The 21,094-nt window shown below is 36.2% G+C and overlaps 1 protein-coding gene across 12 annotated transcripts in view; it reads left to right on the top strand.

Moving 5' to 3' along the window:
• Window positions 1-18,531, top strand: part of TRDMT1 (tRNA aspartic acid methyltransferase 1) — a 71,585-nt gene extending 53,054 nt beyond the window's left edge. For 9 of the 12 annotated variants that reach the window (XM_037983372.2, XM_008002386.3, XM_037983373.2 and 6 more), the window contains 6 exons: window positions 496-565; window positions 1,637-1,720; window positions 3,087-3,430; window positions 6,307-6,364; window positions 7,404-7,533; window positions 12,442-18,531. In XM_037983372.2, coding sequence (XP_037839300.2) covers window positions 496-565; window positions 1,637-1,720; window positions 3,087-3,430; window positions 6,307-6,364; window positions 7,404-7,533; window positions 12,442-12,542 — 787 coding nt within the window. In that variant the 3' untranslated portion in view covers window positions 12,543-18,531. Of the gene's footprint in view, window positions 1-495; window positions 566-1,636; window positions 1,721-3,086; window positions 3,431-6,306; window positions 6,365-7,403; window positions 10,251-12,441 lie in introns of those variants that run through there. The other 3 variants (XM_008002387.3, XM_037983374.2, XM_073018766.1) reach the window with 2 other exon arrangements.
• Window positions 18,532-21,094: the final 2,563 nt, after the last annotated feature.

Here is a 21,094-nt window from a genome sequence, read left to right as displayed (position 1 = left end):
TGTAATAAAGAATTATCTATATCTTTTGATTCAATATTATTTCTCAGGTGCTGAACTTAGTAAATACGTAGGTCATTATCTTTCTAAACAAGTGAAGTTACAGTTTTCACTTAAAATGACGTTTTGTGGACCGGGCGTGGTGGCTCACACCTGTAATCCCAGCACTTTGGGAGGCCGAAGCTGGTGGATCATGAGGTCAGGAGTTCAAGATCAGCCTGGCCAAGATGGCGAAACCCTGTCTCTACTAAAAATACAAAAAGATTAGCCAGGTGTGGTGGTGGGCGCCTGTAATCCCAGCTACTCAGGAGACTAAGGCAGAGAATTACTTGAACCCGGCAGGCGGAGAATGCGGTGAGCCGAGATTGTGCCACTGTACTCCAGCCTGGGTGACAGAGCGAGACTGTCTCAAAAAAAAGAGAGTTTTTGTGTACATTATTTAAATAAGAACCACCTTTCCAAGTAACGAATGAAAACTTTTTTTTTTCTTCTTTTCAGAGACCTCTTGATACAAACAATAGAAAATTGTGGCTTTCAGTACCAAGAGTTTCTATTATCTCCAACCTCTGTAGGTACCACAGTTATAAATGCTTACGTAAATTATAATTTAAAGGCCTTTTTTCTCAAAGGAAATTTGATTCAATAAGCAGAATGGCTTTATTTTGGATAATATTATAGGTAAACTCTGAAAATAGTTTAGATTATGGGTCTTCCTTCCCAAAGAGTTGAGTGCATGCATATAAATTCATTCACACATATTTCATGAAAAAAATTATATAGCTTGAAAGAGAGACTATATATTTCTTTTAGAGAGCAAAGGATAGCATATTTTAAAATATGTCAAGTTTGGTATTTCCAAACTCGGTGTTAATAATGTTAATAATTAATAATGTTAATGTTTCAAAATAATCCAAAATAGAAAACAAAGCAAACATGTAGTAACTTTCTAATTACTGCTTTGGGGACATAACATTAAGTTGAAAACACTGCTTCCATTTCATGGATAAGAAATTTAAATAATTGATCATAATAAGACAAGTTATTTGACAGATTTGAATTTTGCAAGTGTTGCTGTCAGCTTTTTATTGTTCTTGTTAGTTTCTTGTGATCTTTAGTCATATTATATTGTTCTTTGCCCAGAAATTAATAGAAAACGCATTATAAAAATTCAAGATACAAGCTGTGGAAATTGGCAACATATTTGATTTCTTTAAATTTATTTCATATTTATTGCCTTTTAGTTTGTAAAACATAGTGAATCATCCTTTTTAACAAAATGAGGTAATAAATAGCCAAGAATAGCTATATTTGAATTTTTAAATTATTACTATATTATCAATAATGAATGTAAAAATATCTATAGTACGTCTTAGCTGGGAAATATAAAACGGAAGTGACTTGTACATATATTTGTCAGCTTCAATCTTTAACTCATTCAAATAAAAGTACAAAGTAGCAGCTTAATAGTTTAGAATATACTACAATGGAGTCTTCTACAAATCCGTAGCAAATTTTGCTCTGGTAGAAGCTAAGTGTAGACTCGTATGAGTTTTTTGTTGTTGTTGTTTAACTTGTTGCTAAAGTTAGTACCGCTCTCTTTAATTTTCTAGAGTAACTAACTGCTTTGCTTTGCTTACAGCTTGGCATTCCAAATTCAAGGCTACGGTATTTTCTTATTGCAAAGCTTCAGTCCGAACCATTACCTTTTCAAGCCCCTGGTCAGGTATTATTATTGGAATTTTATTATGAGTGTTATGACTTATTTATTGTAAATATATATTAGTCTGCTAATTTATTTTCAAGAACTACTTTGTGTAGGTGTTTCTGTGTCCTATGGAATCTAAAGTATAGACCATGCCCTAGGTCCCTCTTCAAGGCCATTTTCCTCTTGCCACTTTTATTGGTTTAAACAAAACAAAAACAAAACAAAACAAATTTTCTTTTCCTCATTGGAAAACAAATGAGTTAAAAAACTTATCATTAGTATTGTTATCTTCCTCCTTCCCCCATAAGTTCCCTTTTGACTGTTGACTGTTTTGCATTTATCATTTTATCTTTCCCATAGAAGCCATTGGTTACTTTTGATAAAATTTAATATTTTATCTTAAAAGTGGCTTACAAGTATTTTAACACATTGGTTGCATTTTCTTTAAAGCCAATGCTATTTAGCTTAATTGATTAAATTATAGTAATGATTAGTACAAGCTAGAATAAAATGCTCAATTGCTACAGATAGAATCTCTAATTATGTCAGCAGTTTTACATGCTTAGGTCAAAAAACAGGGATGGATAACTGAGTTTTGGCGTTTCAGTGAAACTCTCCTTAACTTTCATAGGTAAGGACACAAAAGTCATGTCTACTAATAAGGGATTGGTAGTGTCACCTCAATCCCCTTATCACATAATACTAATATTGCTCCCTTTCCATAGTAGCCAATTCCAAATGTAGAGTTAATACACCTTATACATTGTATTAAGTTAATATTAATTTTATACATTGACTTCAAAGACTTCATCATTAAAAATTCCTGGAACAGTTTTCCTTTTACAAAATAGGACTTTATACATGGTTATATGTTTTGCAGAAGCAAGTTTTTCCCATGGGACTCATGAGTACAAATAACCTTTCACAGTGAAAAGCGCTTTTCTTTTTTTAATTGCTAGTTTTCCTTTAGATCATAGCTATGTTTTGGTTTTTCCTTTTTAATGAAGGAGTATGGCAAAACTTGATCTAAAACACGTTTTCTGGAAATATTAGTGTTGCTTTCTAAAATTCTTTTCCAAATAGGATACAAGTATGATTTATCTATATTCAGTACACTTTCTATTACTTTATTGAATGTTTTTATTAATAAATACTATACACACTAATCCATGAAATAAATCATCTGTAGCCTGATGACAATATAGCTGTATGATTAATAACTTATAATAACTTGTGCAAATACAAGTAAACCACAATTTCTGTCTTTTAATGGCAACCCCATAAAGACTAATGAGGTTTTTTTCATAATGTTGACTGGACATTATTAATTTCTCTTATTTTTAATGAAACTTTTGACAATTTGTTTATTTTTATGTAATGCCAGGTACTGATGCAGTTCCCCAAAATTGAATCTGTACATCCACAAAAATATACAATGGATGTGGAAAATAAAATTCAAGAAAAGAACATTGAACCAAATATTAGCTTTGATAGTAGCACACAGTGTTCTGGAAAAGATGCCATTCTTTTTAAGCTTGAAACTGCAGAAGAAATTCACAGGAAAAAGCAACAAGATAGTGATCTCTCTGTGAAAATGCTAAAAGATTTTCTTGAAGATGACACTGACATGAACCAGTATCTTTTACCACCAAAGTCATTGCTGCGATATGCTCTTCTATTGGACATTGTTCAGCCCACTTGTAGAAGGTCCGTGTGCTTTACCAAAGGGTAGGTTTTAAAGATCTTTTCATCCTGTATCCAAAATAGCCAGGTTTTTAAAAGCTATTGTTTCTTTAGGTTCTTCTAAAAACAAGGAGCATTTTATAAAATGTTTTTGCTAGAATGATGTATTTTCCCTTAATTGCCTGCTTCATGTTCCAATAGAACACAAGTAAAAATTCCGTTTGGCAGAACATTATGTGCACCACCCACAAAAGTGCTCATAAAAGACAATGTCATTTGTTTGGTGACCTTCATAGGAGCGTAAATACCCATAGTGGAAACGTGGTTTCTGTAGACTATTACTCGCTAATTTTTTTTTTTTGAGTCGGAGTCTCACTCTGCTGCCCAGGCTGGAGTGCAGTGGCGCCATCTCTGCTCACTGCAAGCTCTGCCTCCCGGGTTCACGCCGTTCTCCTGCCTCAGCCTCCCGAGTAGCTGGGACTACAGCTACCACCTCGCCCGGCTAATTTTTTGTATTTTCAGTAGAGATGGGGTGCTAATTCTTTAGCACTTCTGTGGTACATCGTATCTCAAAAGAATTGTGTTCACTCTTATGATCAATGTATAATAAGAAATTAAATTTTAATCTAAAGAAGTAATATTGAGTCATCTGGAGAATATTAGAGTAACTTTTAAATTTAAATTTTATTCAGGTTTTTACATAAGTGATATATGCCCATGGTTTCCCAAAAGATAACTAAGATTGTAAGACTCCATTCCATTTCTATCTCTTGACCATTCAGTTCTTCTCCACACATACAACCAATGATATCAGTTTACTGTATAATCTTCCGGAGGTATTGTATCTGAAAGTGTATTTAAATATCCATCTATATTTATCCCCCTTTTTAAGTAAATGGCAGGATACTATATATATGCCCCTTTTTTCACTGCACAATATAAATAGAATATTATCGCATATCAGTACTTAAAGGACTTTCTGTTTTCATTGTATAGGTATATTATATAATTTACTTTACTGGTTACCTATTCATGAACATTTAGAGGGCTTTCTTTGGGTTATTTCTTCAACATTTAATACATTTCTCACTAATTTTTTTAAACCTAGAAAGGGGAAAATTAGAGCTTTTTAAGAAAAATTTTGGCTGGGCATGGTGGCTCATGCCTGTAATCTCAACACTTTGGGAGGCTGAGGCAGATAGATCACCTGAGGTCAGGAGTTTGAGACTAGCCTGGCCATCATGGTGAAACCCTGTCTCTACTAAAACTACAAAAATTAGCCAGGCATGGTGGTGGGCGCTTGCAATCCCAGCTACTTGGGAGACTGAGGCAGGAGAATCGCTTGAATCTGGGGGGCAATGGTTGCACTGAGCTGAGATCACACCACTGCACTACAGCCTGGATGACAGAGTGAGACTCTGTCTCAAACAAAAAGAAAAATTTTGCCAAGGATCTCTGTCTCTGCTTTCTGAATGCTACTCAACCTCATTTGATAGGTAGTTGTATGATTTGTCAATTCAGGCTTTCTGTTCTTACCTTCTAGCTAGCTATTAATATCTTGTATGATATCCTGTACCCCAATATAACCATACCAGACTCATTCTGACTTTATTATACTCTGCCCTTGTACTTCAGGGGAAAGAGTTTATTGCTTTCCATTACCTTGAAAGACTTCACTGGGCTGTTGTCAGTTACCAAGTTCAATAGGTTCTGTTTAGGACTCTCATAAAATAAGACTTAGCAATTTTGTAATAAACAACCTTGAAATTCTTTTCTAATTATACAGGTGACATAAAAGAAGGCTGATTGTAAAATTTATTTTGGTATAGATACTATGTGTATATACACACATATTTATATGTGTAATATATATGAAAAAGACAGTTTGAAAAAAATTGTTTTTTTCCTGGTTTGACTTTTTCCCTCTAATTCTTATTTTAAACTGTTTTCTTTGTAAAAAAGAAATAATGCTAAAATGTTGAACGGCCAGCTTGGCAATAATCTTAGAGAAAGACATACTGCTAATGACTTGCATTTCTGAAGTGTTTTATATTTTCTGTGTAGTTTTTTTATATAATAGTCTGATTGTTGTATGAAAGTGATCATAAAATCGTACTGTGTTAAATGACAAGCAGACATAGGCTCAGTGGCACTGTGTTTGCCATGGTGTTAGAGGGCAGGGTGGTGGGTTCCTGAGAGGAAATGATGGTTCAGGCATGATGAAAATGGCAGCAATTTCTTTTCACCTATACAGCATTTGGGTTAATGTGGCAGGGGAGCCACTATTGAATTATATTTGAATATAAAGTGCATCCTTTCCAGTGATGAACATTCAAGATGGGACAATTAATACAAAGAAATAACAACTTATAGTTCATAATTCAGTGGTGTCTATTCAACTAAAAAAACTGTGCCATGTTTCATTTCTGAGACATTTATTATTTATTATTATCATTTATTTTTTGAGACAGAGTCTTACTCTGTTGCCCAGGCTGGAGTGCAGCAGCGTGATCTCGGCTCACTGCAACCTCTGCCTTCCAGGTTTAAGAGATTCTCCTACCTCAGTCTCCTGAGTAGCTGGGATTACAGGCACGTACCACCATGCCTGGGATTTCACCATGTTGGCCAGGCTGACCTCAAACTCCTGACCTCAGGTGGTCCACCAGCCTCGGCCTCCCAAAGTGCTGGGATTACAGGCATTAGCCATTGTGCCCGGCCCATTTCTGAGACGTTTAAATGGAACTATCTTATGTCTTTTACCTAGTAATTTTTTACCTACAAATGATATTTATGTGACATTATTCCAGATATTTCAGAAGGATGTAACTGTGTAGATTGATTAATTCATTCAATAAATATTTAAGAAATATAGCATTAACACATACATCAGGTGCCGCATAATAGTTGTGTTGATTTTTCAGATATGGAAGCTACATAGAAGGGACAGGGTCTGTGTTACAGACTGCAGAGGATGTGCAGGTACTATGCATGTTTTAAAACTAAAACACTTTAAAACTTTTAACTAAAATTGTATAATACTTTGAGAACATTAAAATAATTTTATGCATCCAACTGGCCATCAATATATATTTTATTCATTCATATGGATATTCATATATATATTTTATTACTGTTGAATAAATCTTTTTCTTGTTGCTCTACATGAGTATATGCACAAGGAATGTTTTATGTTTTTCTTTTTCTTATTTTTACCTTCTGCTTTTCTTTTATTCCATAAATAGTAAGTTGAAATTCAGCCTACAATAGTTAATGTTCTCTAAAATGTTGTACAAACATCTTAATATTGGAGCCCTCCTTTGCAGTACACACTGTAAACTTCCTTTTAAGGAAAAAAAAAATCTTAGCAATGTGCTTTATGAATACTTTAGTTGTTAACTCTTCATGTTGTCATGGTTGAATACAAGTCTAATATATAGCAAGTTTTATATTTTTTTGAATACTTTTAAAGTGAGATCACATTATCTTTTATACTGATTCAAACTTTTAACTAATAAAATTTACCCATGGTAAAAATTCTGTTATAGGCAAATGAATGTCTGGATTGAAGAAATTATATTTGCTTAATGTATTTAATCATTTTAAGGAAGTATCTTGATAAAACCAAGTATAAAAATAAAAGTTTTAATGATTCTCCTGTTTTATTGTAAAATCGACTTGGTCGTTTTGTCAAGCTTCTTTTGTATTTTTCACTATATTTCTTTTATATTGTCATTTATTGTTTATACTCTTATGATTTTATTTTAAGGGCTCAAAAATGACAGACACCCTGAAAAATATCCTGATCTGTTGAATGTTAACCTTTTTTTCTTTTCAAAGTTTACATTGCCGTTATCGAGCCAGTATGTAGTCTATCGCACAGAGCCAATTTGCCCTGTGCCCTTTGCCGCTGTGTGTCAGAGCAGACTGTATGTCCGTCGAGTTTAAACTGTCTCACCGCAGAAGATCTTAAATCCAGTTGCACATTACTTTTTTAGTTATCTTGGGTATTTTCTTACAGATTGAGAATATCTACAAATCCCTTACCAAGTTGTCACAAGAAGAACAGATAACAAAGCTGTTAATGCTTAAACTGCGATATTTCACTCCTAAAGAAATAGCAAATCTCCTTGGATTTCCTCCAGAGTTCGGTATGTGGGATACATGCAGAATTCAGCTTTCATGTATTAAAACTCTCAGAAATCTTTAGGGACTTGTGTGTCTAGGACTTGCCTCAACAAACGGGCTCAAGAAACCTCTTTCCTTTCCTGATCATGCCTTTATGGCATCTTTCTGCCCTCTTTCCCCTCATAACTGCCTCATTCGGTTCTTTCCTGATTCATTCTCCCTCTCACTAGCTCCACTAGTGGGCCACAGAGGTTGGCATGGCTAGAAGGGTCACATTGGCAACTCCTCACCTCTTTCCACAGATGACTGTGCATAGCATCCCCTTTCCAGCTTTTCTTTTTCAGAGGTTCTCTCCTAATCACCCCACAGTAGAGCTTGTGAAAGAATGCTTTCGATCACCTTTTTAAAAAAATTAAAAGGCAGTTGAGGGATTATTTTGGAAGGGTGGGGGATGTATTGGTATTTATTCTCCTCAGATACACCTGTGTCAGCTGTGTGGCTCTATCCTTCCCTACAAGGGGTAGGTGGAGAAAGAGGAGGTGGAGAGGCTGTCTAGGAAGGAGCTTTCATAATGGAACGAAAGGGGGACTCAGAAGATGAAATTGACACAGGAGATGAATTGACACAGAATCGAAAGATTGGGGATCTACAGCAAGGAATCTCAAGAACAAATGAGAAGATTTAGTTGTAGAGTGAGAAAGTCAAAGACCTAACTTCATTGGCAGTCCAGGAAGTCCAGGGATTGGTGCTCTGAAGAGGTTGTACACACTGCTTTGGCCTTCTCAGAGATGCCCCAGCCCATCTCCCTGATCCCACTACCAGGGCCAGTGCTGTCAGCTCTAAGGAGGCTGTGGGTTTCTCAGGCCTGGGGTGCGCATGCTCCCAGTACCTGGCTGATGGACTGGGAGAAAGATTGACCTCCCTAGCATGCTTCCCTGGCTAGAGAAGGAGGAAGTGTGCTTTTGAGGACTCTGATTGAGAGTTCGAATGCAGAAAAGTCAAACTTTGTTAAGTCCAATACTTTTATAATATTAATTATAAAATATTTTATATTATTTCACTATTCCTCAAATAAATAACAGGTTTAATAGATCATGTTTCAAATTCTAAATAAGGGATTTAAGCTGAGGTTTTGGAACACAACTGTTTTGTACATAGGGAACAAACTGCCAGTGTAATTTGACTACCCTCTTGGTAATTGGTTCTCTGAGCGTAGTCGCAGCAACCAGGTTTATTTTGTACTCCCTGCCTCTTTCTTGGTGATCTCATTTTTGTCCCAAATATCCTGGGGAGTGTTGTTTACGAGAAACACAAACTTTCCTTGTCATAGTTTATGTCACAAAATGAGTGAGAGCATTACAAAACAAATAAAGACCTGAGAATTAGACTCAAGAATTCTCATTCCTAGTCTGCTTTCCTAGCTACTATTTTTTTTTTCCTTTTTTCAGATAAGCAATTAGACATACTGTTGAAGAGAGAAAAGAGATTAACTATCTAATTAAAATGAATTCCTCAGCTTTATTCCAGTGCTTTTTTGTTTTCAAAGGGCCGTAGTCACTTTGGTAATACTGAACCTTGCTAAGGAGTACAGAGCCCAGAGTCAGACTGAGTGATTTCATATCCCAGCCCCACCTTAACCGTTCCCTTCTTTAGTTTACTTGTCTGTAAAATGAGGATAATCATAACTCCTACTTCATAAGGTTATTGTGATGGTTATATGAGTTAATGTATACAAAATTCTTATATAATATCTGACACATAATGTAAAATTTGTTTTAGATTTCATTTTTAGCATGAGCCATTTATTTACTTTTGTAATATTTATTTCATAAATATTTTTCTCATTGTTTTAAAATTTTAAGTGGGTAAAATAGAATTTTTCAAAACTCTCTGAATTACATGTGTAGCACTTAGAAAAACAGCCTTTGAAGTTACTGAACCTCCTTTTGAAATACATGATATGTTTGTGGAGTTGAGCTTACCCTGATGTCACCACTGAGCAGCACCGTGACACAAGTGTCCCTGATGTGTGTTTCCAACATTATTGACTCTGGGTCCAAAACTGGGCATTGTTTGAGCTGTTTGTCTACTGGCAATGATGGATCTGCAATGAACGCTCTGTCCTGGTCCTGTGACACCTGGTGGTGTGTGTTCTGCAGTAGCAGGCTTTTGAAGAAAAACACTAACCTGCCCTTATGGGTGAAAGCTGATATCTTGACCTTGTTCATTCTATATTTCTTTGTTTTGGGGGATTATTATTGTTATTTTTAATGTATCTAAGTTTTTAAAAAGTTGTCTTTTAACTTAAAAAATTATGTCATGTTTTCCACAAGTTGTTAGGTTGGTGCAAAAGTAATTTGCCATTACTTTCAGTGGCAAAAAGTGCAATTACCTTTGTGCCAACCTAACAGTTTAGATTTAAAGAAATATGCACCGATGCAGACACACACACATGCACACACACATAGATATAATTTGTACAAATCTTACTTGTTTGTTTTCAAACCTTTCTTTCCTTCTGATGTAATTGTAATATTGCAAAAGGTCATCTCTGGGATAGTCTAAAAGCCTGTTTGTAGGTACATTTATACCTTTGGCTACTTTGAAGTAAATAAGTTTAGATAAGTAATGTGCTTACCTAAGATATTATCTTTAGAATAGAAACTTTATGATCATGTTTAATTGCAACAGTAATTGCTGTTATTTTATTGCAGTTAATAAAATGTCAAGCGTCGATGAAGCAATTTTATTGTAACTAATTCCACCTTTCTGTCCTCACAAGTATATGAAATTTTGCTATTCTTTGTTTTTTTTTGTTTTTGTTTTTTTTGTTTTTTTTTTGAGACGGAGTCTCGCTCTGTTACCCAGGTTAGAGAGCGGCATGATCTTGGCTCACTGCCAGCTCCACCTCCCAGGTTCACGCCATTCTTCTGCCTCAGCCTCCCGAGTAGCTGGGACTACAGGCGCCCACCACCACCACGTCCAGCTAATTTTTTGTATTTTTAGCGGAGATGGGGTTTCACCGTGTTCTCCAGGATGGTCTCGATCTCTTGACCTCATGATCTGCCCGCCTCGGCCTCCCAAAGTGCTGGGATTACAAGTGTGAGCCACTGCGCCTGGCCGAAATTTTGCTATTCTTAATACTCCTAATTTTTTAAAAAATTTTCCTATGTTATTTTTCCTTTATTTCTTTGCTTTGCCAGAGTATGCTGAATGTGAAATCCTGACATTATAACTAACATTATAGTGCACACTCTTGTACATGGACAGTCTTTTATGCTGATATTTGCAAAGCCTTCTTCCAGCGTATGAGGGATCCATGGGCCTTTTTGTTTTAAGAAAGGAGTATAGCAAATGGAAGTCCAGCATGAGAAAGGCAGTTTGTGGAAGCAGAGTGTAAAAACAACCGTGGGGAACTTGTATCCAGAATATGTAAAGGACTCTTACAATTCAACAATTATAAAAAGAGAAATCCAATTTTAAAATGGGCAAGGATTTGAGTCAATATTTCTCCAAAAAGGATAGATAGCCAATAAGCACATTAAAAATATGTTAGTTATTAGGGAAATTAAATCAAATCACAATATGATATTATTTCATACTCATTAGGATGGCTAAAATAGAAAAGACAATAATAGTACTGATGAAGATGTGGAGATATTGGAACCCTCATACACTACTGGATGTGAATGTAAAATGATGCAGCTGCTTTGAAGAACAGTCTAACGGTTCCTCAAACATTAAACATAGAGTTACTGTGTGACCCAGCAGTTTCACCCCTATATATATATATCCAAGAGAATTGAAAATATATGTCTATACAAAAACATACGTGAATGTTCATAACAGCATTATTCTCAACAGCCAAAAAAGTAGAAACAATCCAAATATCTTTGAATGAATGAATGAAAAAATAAAATGTGGTAAATCTATACAATAGAATATTATTCACCCACAACAAGGAATGAGGTGTTAGTACATGCTATGACATGAATGAACCTTTAAAACATGTTCAGTGGGGCCGGGCGCGGTGGCTCAAGCCTGTAATCCCAGCACTTTGGGAGGCCGAGACGGGCGAATCACGAGGTCAGGAGATCGAGACCATCCTGGCTAACCCGGTGAAACCACGTCTCTACTAAAAAATACAAAAAACTAGCCGGGCGTGGTGGCGGGCGCCTGTAGTCCCAGCTACTCGGGAGGCTGAGGCAGGAGAATGGCGTAAACCCGGGAGGTGGAGCTTGCAGTGAGCTGAGATCCGGCCACTGCACTCCAGCCTGAGTGACAGAGCGAGACTCCATCTCAAAAAAAAAAAAAAAAAAAAACCATGTTCAGTGAAAGAAACCAGACACAAAAGACAACATATTTTAAGGCTCAATTCATATGAAACAGAAAGTAGATTAATGGTTGGGGGCATGGAGGTAATAGAGAGTGACTGCTAATAGGTACTAAATATTTTTTTGAAGTAATGAAAATATTCTGGAATTAGACAATGGAGATGTTTGAAAAACTCAGTGACTATACTAACAACCCCTTAATCGTACACTTTAAGTGGGTGATTTTTATGCTATGCAAATTATATCCATAAAATGATTGTTAAATCAAAGAAAGAACTGTGAAATAATGGCAGTCATAGCTTTTTTAAAAAGTGCACTAATACGTGGATTTCTCTGAGTTCTGTGGATATTTTATGTGTACGTGTGTGTGTGCTGAGCATAACACATAATGTGATATGTTGCTATCTCACTGTGTAGGCAGTAAAATGTTATAGAATATTTTTGGCTCCAAATTCTCTTTTGTTAATGAAACTTCATGGAGACCTTAGTGATTTATTTATGAAATGACCGCTGTGCCCTTACTAAAGGATACATCCTTTCATCTCTGGAAATTGTGATTACAAATGATTTCTTTAAATTGTTCTTTGTCTTTTCTAGGATTTCCTGAGAAGATAACAGTGAAACAGCGTTATCGCCTACTTGGAAATAGTCTCAACGTGCATGTAGTAGCTAAACTAATCAAAATCCTATGTGAATAATTTCGAAATAACTGTGAAAGATGGTCATATGATATTCCTTCATTTTTGGAGAGTAATTCTGAAATTCTATTTTGGACTAATTCTGGTGGAATTTAGCTAAATTATTTTAATCTGTCTTTAATAAGAAATTTAGATTTTATTAAAAAATCCACTTGTTTCTTCAAATTTATATTACTGTATTTTATAAAATACAAACTATTGGTATGCTTTATGGAGAGTATATTTGCATATGAAACTGGTAAATATATATATGAAATATTCTTTTTAAAATGATTTCATAAACAAATCAAGGAGCACTAGAATTTTAGTGTCTACATGAGTATCTTGTGCAGTGTCATAACAGGCATATTTTTATGTTAATTAAAGAAGTTTTTTATTTCTAATTTTAAAATAATGATTCTAATTCTAGCCCATTGAATGTTTTATTTAATTTCCAATCCTGTAAACACTTATTTCATCTAAACAAATGCATATGATATGTAAACCAAATTATCATTATTCAATTTATACAGCAGTCTGAAGATTATGTCAGGAAAAACAATCCTAAATGTTTGATTATCTCTCCATCAAGCGGTACAGAAACTGTTGGTGCACATTATCTACATTTTCCTCAGTCTCTGTCTGAAGGACAAAACTCATTTTTCCTTCTTCATTTTGTATGTACTTTCCTTTAGTTTGCTATTATCAAATCTTGTTTTTGTCTTCTCAGCTTCTGAGTTGAATTTGCCTTGGCACGCTGAGGAATGTAGCATGGCATTAAGATTTCAGGGAGGAAGCTGCCCTCTGATCCCATGCCATATGACACTACTGCCCTTCCCCCAATTGTTCTTTGTGGCAACATACACTCTGAATTAACTTTTATGACTTTTAACTTTCTCTGTCTCTCTTCCTCAGTAGACCTCTTGGAATTAGGGTTTCTAATCAAACTAAATCTTGTATCATAAATTCTGTGGTTTGTGATAAAAGCAAGTGACAAAGAGAAGAGAGATGAAAAGAAACAAGTCCAGAAATCATATTACAAGATTTTAATTCAAATTTTTCTTCTTAAAAATCAACTATTTTGAGGTGGATAAATTGGAAGTTTGTGCGTTGCTTGTGGGAACGTAAAATGATTCAGCTGCTGTTGGAAAACAGTATGGAGGTTTGTCACAAAATTCAACATAGAATTACCGTATGATTCAGCGATTCCACCTCTAGTTACAGACCCAAAAGAACTGAAAGCAGAGACTTGAACAGATATTTGTACACCAGTGTTTATAACACCATTATTCACAGTAGCCAAAAGGTAGAAGCAGCCCAAGTGTCATCCCATTCACCCTTGAATGGTTGCATGAAATGTGTTCCGTGCATGCAGTGGAATGGTACCAACCTTCAACAGGAAGGAAATTCTGACATATGCGGTGACACAGATGAACCTTGAGTACCTTACGCGAAGTGAAATAAGCCACTCTGTGGGAAGGGAGAATGGGTAGTTAGTGCTTACTGGGTACAAAGTTTCTGTTTGGGGTGATGAGAAAGTTTTGGAGGTGGATGAGGAGGATGATTGCACAACAATGTGAATACTTAATGCCACTGCAACTGTGTATTTAAAAATAGTTAAAATGATAAATTTTATATTATGTATATTTTGCTGCAATTGAAAAAAATCATACTCTATTACCAATTTTTCAGAACTCATAGATAAATATGAATATAGGGAAGCTATAAGCCAGCCCATATACAGAAACTATCACTATCTACATTTTTCATATGTGTTCAAAGACAGTGCCTATTACAAGTCTCATAAATTTCAGTAAACAATCGGAAATTATTTTGGCACACTTTCATGTAGGTTCTCTTCACTGCTGAAAGATTCTAAATAAAATGGTTTAGAGTTTTACTGTAACTCTATGAATAATTATGCTATAATTATAGTATCCTACATTCGGTTGAGCAACATTATGCAAAATAAGTGTCAAGTTACTGTTCACCAACTATAAACACTTGAAAGGCCTATAGAGACATTTGCTTACAAACTGGAAGACAGAAGGTAGCTTTGTGGAATTTTTAAATTACGGAAATGTATTCACAGAAGACGGTGATTCTTGCCCTTAATTCATAATTGAAAATATACAGTAACAAGCATAAAACTCACATCTTAATGAAGATGTATCTACCAGTGTCATTCAATTAGCAGATGTATTTGTATGCATAATTAATTTGGAAAATGTTATTTTATGGAATATCTGCTATATGCTTTTGGTAATAATGCTATATATAAAATTTGCACTGGAAATTCTTTTTCCTGATATTTGGACTTGTACGTTTATTCAGATATTGGAAAACATAGCTTCTCATTTTCAAGAGAATAATGTGTAATTCAATCTTTACCATACCTAACAGTAAACTGATTTTTCGTTCCCCTTTTCCCATCATTCCTGCTCTTTTAAATGACTTACCAGATAATTCTAAGGTATTTATTACCCTGCTTCATATTTTTAGTATGTCTTCAGGATCCAAAACTAATTCTAAAAGATGATCAGATCATTTAATGTAAACAAAATGAGTCATAATTAGAAAATGATTTTGAAGAGGTGGGTAGTCATTGTAGGAGGGGTCAGAGCCTGACAATCCTCAGTGGCAGGCAAGAAAGAGGAATGACAGCATCACCTTCATAGAGGACCCTGGACATGGTGTTCTGGCTATTAAATCAGACCTGCACCACGGGCACTGCCCTGTGCCTGGAAAGGTGAGAAAATACCTCCAACCTTCAGCTAACTTTTCTTCCTCAAAAAGTAGAGTCTTCTACAGAGGCAAAAATGGTAGTTGAAATTGTGAATAGTGAGGGTCCGCACAGCACTTTTTTAGAAATTTGAGGGTAAACTGTTGCTTGAAATGATCCAACTTTTCAAAGAGGTAAAGTTATTTAGTAGAGAGGCTTTTAAGTTGCCCTGAAAAGCTGTTTTGCTACCATGTGGGATGTAAAGTTGGATGGAGTTAGAGGTGAGTGCAGGCAATTCAACGCGTTGGTAGGGGTGGAATTCCTCAGCAGAAATCACCATCTGGGTTTTGCTCCCATCTCAACCTAGTTCAGGTCTAGAGTGATTAAGTTGGAGACTTCTGAGGAGAGAGAAATGAACTAAAGATGAATAAAACTGATTTAATTTTAGCTATAGCAGAACAGAACAAAGCAGCAACCACATTTCGTCTACCATCAAGCACCTACTAAAGGATGCATTCTGCAGGCCAACTGTATCCGCATCCAAACCAAAGTCACTGTGGTTGCTTTTTTGCTTTAATAAGAGTTTAGAAACAAGAGGTTTCTAAATAAGCCAAGATAACACAATAAGGACCAAGTTTTAATCCCACATAGACAAAGAGATTAAAGTGAGTTTTCCTGAATTGCTTATGTTATGAACAGAAGGTTACCTTGTCATAATTTGGCCTTCGGCTGGAAATTCTGACTCTTTTAGGCCACCAGTTATGACACTGACTTACTAATAGCTTTGGACTTTGAAATTGAGTGAGGGTCATAGCGTCAGCAGTTTTCTTGTAGCCTGTGATTGCACTGAGATATAATTTTTAAAGACGTGGCCTTTGGACCTCTGTCTACTAGTTAATCTCTCTCATCTACCATTCAAATGTGCTATATACAACTATCATATCAACTTCTTAGCAAGCACTTTTCTGGTCCTCCATCACACCCACCAAGATGTCTAGTTATGCCTTTCATTTGAGAGTTTCCCCCCTTTTTTTTTTTTTTTTTTTTTGAGATGGAGTCTCGCTCTGTTGCCCAGGCTGGAGTGCAGTGGTGTGATCTCAGCTCACTGCAACCTCCCGCTCCTGGGTTAAAGTGATTTTCCTGCCTCAGCCTCCTTAGTAGCTGGGATTACAGGCGCGTGCCACCACACCTAGCTAATTTTTGTATTAGTAGAGATGAAGTTTCACCATGTTGGCCAGGCTGGTCTCAAACACCTGACCTCAAGTTAATCCACCCACCTTGGTTTCCCAAAGTGCTGGGTATTACAGGCATGAGCCACCATGCCCAGCCTCCCTTTGCATGTTTTTTAAAAAGGTATTAAGCATCTTGCACATGTTCTTTGGTTTCAGTTTGCATGAGTCAACCTGTCTGCATCATTTTCCCTTTCACTATTTCTTGTCTTTGATGGTAAAATTTTAAAGCTTCAGTTTAAAAAAAAAAAAAGTCTTTTTTGTTGTTGTTTCTATCTTCCGTTTCCTTCTTTAGACTGTCTAGGAACATTTTAAGGTACTCATGCTCTTCAAAATCTTACACAATCAAGATCCAAACTCCATCACCATTCGTGTCTCAGCTTGTGAATTTCTTTCTTTTTAAATAAAGTTGTTCAACAAATATGAGCATGTGCAACGAGCTGTTTTGGCTTTGTATTCCCCAAATTCTCATATAAATTGGCTTTATATTTACCATAGATTCTGAGTCTTGCTTTCCGCCACATCCAGCACTTACTGAAGTCTCCCTCAAGTACACCACAGTTGACTCCTAAAGCTTCCAAAATCTCATTTTTCCTGTAAATATGAGACTGGAAATTTTCACAAAAACTAGAAGATAGGAATTGAGTTCTCCCATAGAAGAACTCTCCTCTGAATAACCCTAGGGTTTTTCACTTCTTTGCTTGTACCTAAGCATGGCTTCAGTGTTTACTTCAAATATTTGCTTTGTATTTTGTTTGCATTTTGGTTTCTGTTTTTATCAGGACAGATTGAAATTATAAGAGTGTACACAGAGAACATGTTTGTTTAGCTAAATTAGCACTATAATCAGATGAGATCACCTAGAGGGTCAGAGGATGAGAGTGAAAGAGAGAAAGAGAAGAGCAGAGGCTTGGAGCTGACTTATCTGAAGATTCAATCCTCAGGTCTCTTTCTACCCTTCACTTTTCAAGACACTTTTCTCGGAGATTCTCACCCTTTCCTACAACTTCAGCCATTTTGCCAGTGACACCCAGGTGACTCTAAATCTGCTGTTTTCCTAAGCCCTATTCTAGAATCTTCATGCTGGTACATTTTTAACTTGGATATCTTGCTATTCAAGTTGTATCAGATTTGCATCAAATTTAGCATGTTTGCAACCTCAGCACTCCATTCTATAGTCAGTTCCACTTTAATATTTATGGTACGGTTAGTCTCCAAATCTTCCAAGTTCAAGCCTCATAACCAAAGATCGTCTTCACCTTCCTTCTCACTCTGCATTCCATTGGTCAGCTTCTGTTAAAACAGCCTTCCTAAGGCAGGCCTTCTCTGAACCATCATCTATTTTTAGGAAATCTTATAAAAAGTCACTGAGATTTAAGAACACCCACACATATATTTGCAATCATATTTGTGTGGTTGGTTAAACATGTCAACATTTAACAGATTTGAGCCTTCTAAATTTAATCTAGCATGAATGTCGTTTTTACTAAAATATTTGCTATTTTACTCACTTAGCTGGTTCCTTACACAAGTCCAGTTAAATTTCACATATGGAAAAATGATTGAAAACACCTAATGGAATGCGATACTCTGTGTAGTAGAAATGAGTTTCATATTTGAGAGCCGATCCTATGAATGAATAGACAGTAAACTGAATAGTTGTTATGATCTGGGTTTTAAAAATGGAAAATGTTTCATGTTTTACAGAATGTAAATGTCCACAAGGGCAGAGATTGTTAAGACATTTTTTCCCCCAGTGACTTAAAACAGTACTGGCACGTAGTAAGCACTCAATAAATATTTGTTGAATGAGTGAATATAGGAACTATACTGGAATCGATATTGAAGCTACATAGAAAGCATCACACTGCGGAGTTCAAACAGTGTCTTTAAGTTGTTCTCTTTAAAACTATTGAATTCGTCTGTTACTGCCACTTCTTCCATGCCCAGAGGAACAGCCAAAGTTACTCAAGTCCGGAAGACAAGATTTAAAAATAATTCTGGGGTAGGCTTTTGGCTTTTGGAAAGTAGTGCAAATAAATTTTTTTGAAATACTGTATTCTGACTTCTGGTCTTGACAAGAGAGTGTAGATTTATTTCTCCCTGCTTCTCCCTGAAAAGTACAATTATAAACTCTGGGTAAGTATAATTATAAAATAATGCAAGAGGAATCAGAAGGAGAATTCTGAAAGGCAGGAACAGGAAGACACACTGGCGAGGGACCCCAAGACTAGAGGAACAACATGGTTCCAAGACATCTGACCCCTCACCCAACAGAGGAAGGTTACCCAGGCTTGGTGTTTCCCGACCTACAACCTGACAACAGAAGGCAGCCCAGAGAGGCTCATTCCTGCAGAAGAGGGAACTGAAGTCTAGTCAGTAATACCAGATGAGTCTGGCTCTACCAGCACGGGGGATATATCAGGAACCCCACTGACAAACATCCAGACCTGAGACTTGTATATTGTGCTGAGAGATGAGCACCCAGGGGCCTCTGGCCAAAAGCATCTAACCCAGGAAGATTTTTTGTTACCCTGAGCCAGAGACTCCCTTCTCCCAGAGGTACCATGGGACCCGGCTTGGGGGAAAATCCTTCTTTCCCTAAAGTAGCATCATGAAGGACCATTCGGGAGCCCCAGCAGCACCAGATAAACCAAGCAGACCAAAATAACACTGCAAAGGCTTTAAAAACTAAGTTACCATTGGAGTCATAGCCCACAAAAACTAAACCAGGGCTTGCATGCTAAACATAAATAGAGTGACTGCCTACTAAAAATAAAATATTAAAATAACAGGCAAAATGTTCAGGATACAAGGTAAAAAAGCCTGCCATACCAAGAACCAGAAAAATCACAACTTGAATAAGAAATGATGGTCAACAGATGACAATACTGAGAAATCAGATGTTGGAATTACTTGACAAGGATTTTAAGCAGCTGTCATAAAAATGCTTCAACGGGTAATTACAAATTGTCTTGCAACAAAAAATAGAAAAGCTCAGCAAAGAAATAGAAGTTAACAAAAGAACCATTATGATAGGTGCACTATATGCCAATTTTTAAAAATAGAAATAAATGGCAGTTATGTAACTGAAAAATACAATACCGAAATAGAAAACATTCTGTGGTAACAGATAATTTGATTAGCTCCTGGACATTTTGTCTGTTACATTAACTTTATTTTCAGAAATTTAATTATGATGTGTCTTGGCATGAATTTCTTTCAAAGTGGCAGATATTTCAAGGTGAATGTAATGTCCTGTTTGGTATTCATTCAGCTTCTTGAATCTGTACATTTATATCTTTTGCTAAATTTGAGATCAGTAGTAGAGAGGAAATGACAGAAGACGGAAATCAGTGAACCTGAGGACAGATCAGTAGAATTTACCTAATCTGAATGACAGGGCAAAGATACGCTGACAAAAAAAAAAAAAAAAATTAACAGAGCTTTGGGGACCTGTGGGACAATAACAAAAGAACCAACATTTATATGTTTGGGGTACCAGAAGTAGAGGGGAAAAAATGGAGCTGAAAGAGCATTCAAATAAATAATGGCTGGAAACATCCCAAATTTGGCAAAACCTTAAAAGCAGCTGGAAGCTGGGTGTGGTGGCTCACACCTGTAATCCCAGCACTTCGGGAGTCCAAGGTGGGCAGATCACAAGGTCAGGAGACAGAGACCATCCTGGCCAATGTGATGAAACCTTGTCTCTACTAAACACAAAAAAACTAGCCGGGCATGGTGGTGCATGCTTGTAGTCCCAGCTACTCGGGAGCCTGAGGCAGGGGAATGGCTTGAACCTGGGAGGCGGAGACTGCAGTGAGCCGAGATCACGAGACTGCACTCCAGCCTGGTGACAGAGTGAGACTCTGTCTCAAAAATAAAAATAAATGCAGCCGGAGAAAAATGACACGTTGCTATGGGGCGGGGGACACAATTTGGATGACAGTAGACGTCTCATCAGAAACCATGAGGACCAGAAGGAGGTGGCATTGTCAACTATGAATTCTGTATCTAGCCAAACTATCCTTCAAGAGGTCTCTCTTATATCTATATATGTATAGATACATATATTCCTCTATGCAGCTCTTTACAGTTATTAGGGAGAGCAGGTAGTTACATGGAATTAGGCTTATGTGATATGCGAAATAATCAAAGTTGAGAGGAAGAGACCTAACGTATAACTAATGATTATAACTGTGAAATTACTCATCTAAAAATAGATTGGAATAAAATAATGATAGCAGTTAGGGTAATAGCATTTTAATTTTTCTTGTTTATATTTTTCAATTGAATGTAATCTTTTTTGTTGTTTTTGTTTTCATCAATGTGGCATAATGTTAGTTTTATAATTTAAAATGTTCTTTCTTTCAAAACGCTCGATTTCAAGTCTTTACTGTAGAGTGTGGTCATTGTAAGCTTGTAAGTTGCTACTTCATTTGCATCTTGATGCTATGTAATATAATCTCCTTCCCTGCTGACTTTTTTCCTCCAGGGCAGAGACTACATCTTGCCCGTTTGTGTATCCCCAGTACCTTGCTCAGACGCTGACAGATAGTGGGTACCTAATAAATAATTGTCCAATTAACTGATTTAGATATCAGTATGCTGAGTATGATAAT

This window comes from Chlorocebus sabaeus, chromosome 9, assembly GCF_047675955.1.
Source record: "Chlorocebus sabaeus isolate Y175 chromosome 9, mChlSab1.0.hap1, whole genome shotgun sequence".
NCBI lineage: Eukaryota > Metazoa > Chordata > Mammalia > Primates > Cercopithecidae > Chlorocebus > Chlorocebus sabaeus.
This window is presented reverse-complemented; position numbering and strand designations above follow the sequence as displayed.